Below are 7,500 nucleotides of genomic sequence, written 5' to 3'. Positions count from 1 at the left end.
CGAGCTCACGAGCCGGGATAAATTTTTTATCCACGCGAAATGTCCGACGCTGTTGCCGTCTTCCACGTATAGCAGATTCACATGCTTATCTCGCTTCTGCTCCGAAAGACGTATCGGGACGATACTGTTCTTGTCTTCGATGCCGTACACGTTGATCGAGATACTGTTTGCGAGTTCAAACTTTTTAATTTGATTTAAAGTTACTGGAAACTCAATGTCCCGGAGATTCAGCACTGTCGCGTAATGCGGGTACGATGATTCTCGTTCCTTTCGACGGGATATAGAGCGGTGACCACTGCCCATGCGAAGCACGCATTGTCTTTAGATTGTACGTTAACCACCGCTCTTTTCATCATAATCTCCCGCGACAATTTAATGTGGCATCCCGCGCGCATTGGATTTATATTTATTTACATTAACAGTCAAATTCTGTATTCGCGACAATGCCCAGCCACTATCGCGTTCCTGAAACTCTTCCAGAGACGCTAAAGTGGGCTCGATAACGCGGCGCTCGAACCATTCGCGTAAATCCGATGTGCGAAAGAGTTCACAGTTTCTCGTATTTATACTTTTATTCGCGCGTTTATCACCCGACACAAATTCACCGTTGAATATAGTATTTATTTTTACACCGTTGTGTCTTTTTAGAACGTTGTGTCTTTTTAGAAACTTGCACTTGCTCGAGCACGATGTCTTCGGCATCCTCGAGAAATTGACGAGGTTCGATATAGTTTACGTTAATCACGGCACCGGTCAGAATACGGCTGTCGAACGCGGTATCGATCTCTCGCCAAATGAGTCTTTCCGCGTTATTGTCACCGCTGTAATCACCACCACTGGGAATAAACCGTCTCTGCAATCGAGTCTTCGCGCTTTCTAGTCGCGCGATTTTAGCCACCAAAGATTGTCTATTTCCGATCGAGAGCCGCGGACTCTTGACACGACTGCGTTCTTCGAGCTCTTGGATCAATTCCTTGCAACGCTGCAGCCACGCGAAATACTCGCCCAAGGTGGCAAATTCGGCGAGATCCCTCCATCAGATCGCGTTCGGTCTGCTCAATGTTTTCCATTTTCCTGTCTTTTTCACACTTTTAAAACACTACGTCACCGTTTTCTACGGATGATTTTTGCACACGATAAACAATACCGTTCTCTATCTTGAACGTGAAATCGCGCAAAAATCTTTCTAACGGGACACCGCTATATTTTTTTACTTCCAACGCGTCGATGGGCGTTCAAATCACATACTATGATGATTTGATGCGCTTCAATCCTTCTTATATGAAGGAGAAAACAAAGGCGCAAAGCAGCCGAACATCGGCGCTGATACGCGTCGCAATTCTTCCGAGAAAAAATCGCGGAAGAGGATTCTGGGAGGTGCCATTTGTTTATATTGTTTATAAATTCGCATGCTGCGTAATTCAATGAGAGAGAGATAAGGATACGTCGAACGGAAAAAAATCTAGAATTACTTATATCGGGGGTGAGGGAGGTGGGGTGGGGGTGGGGGTATACCGCGAGAGCCATTTTGTTTTGCAAACATGTTCCAACGCGTTAGGATATGTAATACAATATTGCTTAAAGAATACCGCTGTTTATATTGTTTATAAATATTTTATCAACCGGGCATGTAATACAATATTGTGTATCATTGCGATAAAACATCTAACACGCGCTGCCTCCGAAATCCCCTCCGTCCCGCGTGACGTCATTCCCCCGCGCCACCGTAATCCCCCGCGCGCCTCATCCCCCCTGAGAGGACCTGAGTTAGAACTCTCCCTATATCACTACTTATAATTGTAATATTTTAGTATTATATTGTCTATGTTGCGCAATATTTCATAATTTATATTATATTTTGACTTAAGAGGTAACACCATTTTAGCGACCGAAAAAAAGGCCTAATTTTGACAATTTTTTTTGGGAATATAATAAAAGGAATGGGAATTTTTTTTAGAGGGTTTATTCAACATATATTTAAGTATAGAAAAAAATTTTTTTATTATTATTTTTGTACAAAATGGCGACGAGAGAGCTAATCTTCGAAATGATCTTTTTAAAAAACGCTTCCAGTAGCGAACCAATTTCTCGTGAAATATAAGACCTAGAAACCAAAAAACCTAAAAGATATAAAAAAATCTATAAGACCAAAAAACCAAAAAAATTTAAAATCTATATACTATTGGCTATAGAAGTACGTAGGGATTTTTTATTTAATCAAATTTTGTAGAAACGGTGCACTTTTGAAAAAAAAATCGATTTTTTGCTAAAAAATAAGCAGTAAATTGTTTATAAAATAAAAAGTTTACATCGAATCGAAAAACCCTTACGTACTTCTATAAAGGATATAATTGTGAAGCTACTGTCAAAATTTCAAACCGATCCATGCAACCGTGTTGAAGTAATGTGTTCGCTAAGATTGAAAAAAGCGGTTTCGAGAAAAACACGTTTAAAGTTTTACGAGCACTTAAAATGCTTGAAATTTATGTTTACCTTTAATCGGCGATGCCTGCACCATACATTTGGCCATCCAGATTGATGCTTGCCTCTTCTTCTTCCTTCCTGGATGATTTTAATAGCAATCGGGCCTCTTTTGCAGCATCAGTCAGCGATCGCTCCGAATACTTGATGCGGCGCTCGTCCGTTTCGACGCAGAAATTATAACAGTTTGTCCCAATTTTCATGCCTAAATTTTGCATGAGCCTCATGACACTTGATAGGCCATCATTATATATGCCTACAGCAATATATATGGCAGTATCAAGCACATGCTTGCCACTGGAGGTCGATTTTGGAGCCATTGATCAAACTGTCGAATTGAAACTCTCGTTGCTATTTTGAGTATAGCCGTCAATGCAACGAACTGTCAAATTAGCATAAGGCTCTGAATCCATGATACCTTTGAAAGTCTTAGAATCTCCGTCCCCCACGTAATTTGCATATTTTAAATTGTGCAAAGAATTTGAGCGCTGGAACATTTCTATAATGGCGTCCACCTCCATCTTTCCGGCGGAGCCCTCGTGGTTAGCTTGGCATTCGTTTTCATGCGTTCCATTCCTTGTACTTCTCAGTGTCTTTTTGTTTCTCCCAAAATTTACAAGATTTACAATATTTTGATTTTACAACAACATCAACCACTTTGCCGGTAAGCCATCCAATAAGCGATACGAATCCGAAAAGTGACGAAAAACCCCGCTTTCTCCACGAACCATCACCAGATACAGTAACACCATCTGTATTCTCTTTCTCATCACTTTTTTTCTTTTCTTCCTGAGCTGCAGTTTTCATACTGAGCTGACAAACCGCCCAATAGCGATCCTTTTAACGACTCTGTCGTAGAATGATTAAAAAATTGGTCGTGGGAGATCCATAAACGCGCAAAATTTCATTATTCCATTTAGTCCTACTCCGAGTAGCCGCATAGCAAGCACAATTCAATGATTAATATCGTATTCTTTTTCAATAAATGGAGAACTAGGAATATAAATTTTCTCACAATTTTGACACGAAATTACAATTTTAAAACCCAAGCCACGCTTTGCAGATTCGGTGAATGTCACTTCAGATTTGCATTTTTTACAAACAATAGCTTGCGATATAGCGGAGAAAACGGCTAAAAAGTTCAAAATTCGGTACCCAAATCCTTCTTCTACTTCAAATTCTTCAAGGTCCATTTGTGATAATTTGCGAGTCGATGTGCCAGCCTTCTCGAGATCCGGCATCTCCAATTCGTAACGGTTCAACGGTCGCCGCTTTGAAATTCTCGGTCTCTTCAAATTACTAGCACTTCCCATTGTGCCTTTTTTCTCTTTATACATTTTTCTTTTACCACTCATCTTGTTTATCACTCAGAAACAACGAAATATATATATAGAAAACAGGGAAAGCAACGGAAAAATCAAAACTATGCGTATGTTTGGCGTCACATTGGCAGCTGTACTGACTCAAAAATACAAGTTTATATCGGCAGTAGCGTACCCTGGTGATCTTTTGAGTAATCCTAAGCATCTTCTGCACTATAAATAACAGGGCCACTTATTATCCTGAATGGTAAAACAGGACAAAAGCGATGAATCCGAACGCGACGCGTTAATGCTCAAGGGGCGCTCCGAGGCGCTGCGGAAAAATCGTTGGTAGAGCCTTTAAAAAATTTTTTTTACTATAAAACCAAATGCATATTGTTTTTATGATGTTAAAGCATTGTTTAAAGCAAAAAAAAAATCGATTTTTTTCAAAATCCTAGAGTGGTGTTACCCCTTAATAATAGGTGAGTTCTTGGTGTTTTAATATAACATTTGTCAAAAGTTTCATATAACATATTTAATGAAAGTTTTACATATTATAAATATTACACATATTTTACAATTTATGTATTTTTATCTAATCGTTAGATGTTGTTGCAGTTATAGCGGCATCATGTGGGTAATACCTCGCCAGCATTTCGTTTGGCACATAATGCGTATCTTCAAATTTACAAAAGTAGCGCCCTATTTCATTATTATCAATCCATTTCGGCGTTGTTTTAGTTATAGCATCTAAAGTAAAAAGTAAAAAATAAATTAATATATGGTGAACTAAATAACACATATAAATCAAATAAGATTATATAAATAAAATAATAATTAAAATAAGGTAACTAGAGTATAAATAGAATAAACATCTAAAATATCTAAAATAAATCTAAATAAAATAAAATGACTTGATTTTATGTTATATATAAAGAGGCGAGTTCGTACAATTAACAAATGTAATTTAAAATAAAAATTCAAAATGATATTCATACCCTCTTCGACGTAACACATTTCGTTATTTTCATTAAGTATTATGTAATGTGCTTTTGTGCTATTAACATTGCCACAGATAAACTTTAATGGTAACACAGGATCCTTTAATTTGTTTACTGAAAATTTCACATGCCGTCTATCTTCATGTCGGTGCCATCCGACTATTACACCGGCAGAACTATTTGCAGAGTGATTAAATTTTTTTTGATTATATGTTACAATCATTCCAACCGCAAATTTTATTTCCTTCGGTCTTATATTTGATTGTTCTATTTCATTGACGTGAAAAATGAGCTGAAAAATGTAAAATAAGATGTTAATGGATATCTCTTGTCAAGTAATTTCTAGAAATGGAATTTTGTTGAAAGCTTTTCAATTACAGTTAATTAAATTATAAATAATTATAATTCATATATAATTGTATGTGTCAAAGAAAAATGTCACAGAAGTATTATTATTATATATTAATATGTGGTATATATAATGCTAAAATACCTCTTTTAAATTCGTACTCCAGACGTAAAATCCAAATTCCATTTCCTGCGGGGTAACCATTAAAGTGTTATTATACCATCCTAAATTTACAAGTATTTCTAGCATCTCCAGCAGTATCTAAAAAAATAGATGTAACATATGAACAGAGCTTCTCTAACAAACAGAAAAAAACAAATTGCATTTTTTCTGCCTAAAGTGTTTCATTGGCTCATATCTTTGTCAAGGTGTTACAAGTTTAAATTAATTAGAGTTAAATTTATAGAAAAATCATATCATATGAATAATACCTCGTTAGCTGTTACAGCAAAAGGTTCTCTAGAATACCGTTGCTTGACGAGACAATCCGGGAATGTGTTAAAACTTATGTTAAAAGATCTTGCATCTTCTAAACTACTCGTAGCACTATAAATAATAAAACAAATTACATATGTTGCGTGTGTATGTATGATAAGAAGAAAATATCGACAAACTCGGATAACTATTACTTAATCTAATATTATACTTACTATTTTGGTTTCCAAAATATACGTCTATGGGAGCGATATGGCACCTTTGTTATATCGCAACGTAGGCCAAGTCTCCTCGCCACACTGTGATATATTATTAATATAACTATTTCTTGGCCATATTTATTTTCTAAGACCTGTGTCAGTAATTACAATACAATCAATTAATTACAGAGAAAAAGAGAGAGAAGGTATGGTTTTAATGTAATAATACGAATATATGGTCATGTTTAATTGCATAATTGGGCATAATTTCAATGTATTATAATATAAATCTTTAATAACTTACATTATCTATACACATGTATTCCAAATCTGTGTTTTTCGATTTGTTTAGTTTAAAGTTTAATATGTCAAATATATATTCCTCGAGTGCATCCATAATTTGCGTTCCTTCCATTTCATCCCAATGATTATCGTCGATGTTGTTGTTTTTCCAGTAGGCAAAATTTTCAGCAGAAATCGAAAATATTGAATGGTCAGGGTGTTTTTCTCTGAGGTAATTCAATACTTCTAATGCGATATTATCTAGTGACGCTTTTACAAACGAATAAAATACATCTTTTTGGGGTTGGAACCATTGTGCTACGATAGTAGCACCCCGTTCCAAAAGCTGCTGACTATGAGGTTGTTTCTTAAATCTCTCCCACTTTTCTCTCACCGAACATTGCCTCAGGTAATGAAACAATTTCATATTGCAATATCTTTCCGTTAGATTGCAATCAGCTCTTCTGAAAATTTATATACATACATATATATATGTGTGTGTGTTTTAATTTATATACATATTATATATATATATATATATATATATATATACTATGTAGTAAGTATATTAGTCTAAAATATTAAAAGCAATTAATTTATATTGTATTTACCGTGGAGATTGCGCAAGCAAGCTTTTAATTTCATCGATAAAGAAAGAATTATTTATAAAATGATCAGGCCTACAAATTATTTCAATTAAATGTTCATCAGAATAAAATATTTGTTTAAAATTTGCGTAATTATCTATTGTAGCATTGAAATTATAGTGATGATGAATTATTTGAGACACATAATTCCGTAATTGTCTCGCATAATTAATGCCTATTTCCATAATGTTTAAAATTTGTTTATCCTTGTGTTCATTCTTTTCTGATTCCTTTTGCTCATTTTCCTTAGACATCTTGTCACAAAGTTTCTTCGCTGAAGGCCACCTAAAATTAGAATGAAATATATTTTAATAAACTTTTGAGGATCATATCAAATAGTGCTATTGCATCAATAATAAATGTTCAGAGAAATAAATTTTTTGAAATATTCAAAATATCATTTAAAAAATCAATCTTCTTGTCTCTTTACGTAGAAAACATAAATATACAGAAAAATATATAATAAGCTTCATCAATTTTAAACAGAGTCGAGAATGTTACTTCAAAAAAGAAACGCGTTACCGTTACTGTTACTTTTCGTGAAAAGTAACTCGTTATCGTTGCCGTTACTAACAAGGGAAGTTCGGCAAGTGTAAAATTCAAAAAAATCTGTAACTTTGCATAAGTTTAGACTAGATAGACCTAATCACGAAGCAATTTTTTTTAGCGGCTGATATTCGGTTTTAAGGGTGGAAACACCCTCTTGAAAAAAATCTGTGTTTACGTTTCTGAGTGAATATCTCCGAATAAGAAATATCGTAAAATGTTTTAAATAAAAGTTTTATGGTTTCAAGAGCACTT

The 7,500-nt window shown here is 34.9% G+C and overlaps 1 protein-coding gene across 1 annotated transcript; it reads right to left on the bottom strand.

Moving 5' to 3' along the window:
• Positions 1-4,380: 4,380 nt before the first annotated feature.
• LOC109610145 lies at positions 4,381-6,769 on the bottom strand. The gene is made up of 7 exons (XM_025406751.1): positions 6,664-6,769; positions 6,075-6,516; positions 5,786-5,922; positions 5,567-5,681; positions 5,280-5,396; positions 4,784-5,078; positions 4,381-4,535 (listed from the first exon to the last, which is right to left on the bottom strand). The coding sequence occupies exons 2-7, from the start codon at positions 6,477-6,479 to the stop codon at positions 4,381-4,383; spliced, it is 1,224 nt and encodes a 407-aa protein (XP_025262536.1). The 5' UTR covers positions 6,480-6,516; positions 6,664-6,769.
• Between the last annotated feature and the right edge of the window lie 731 nt (positions 6,770-7,500).

Source organism: Camponotus floridanus, unplaced genomic scaffold (assembly GCF_003227725.1).
Source record: "Camponotus floridanus strain SB8 unplaced genomic scaffold, Cflo_v7.5 scaffold152, whole genome shotgun sequence".
NCBI classification, from domain to species: Eukaryota; Metazoa; Arthropoda; class Insecta; order Hymenoptera; family Formicidae; genus Camponotus; species Camponotus floridanus.
This window is presented reverse-complemented; position numbering and strand designations above follow the sequence as displayed.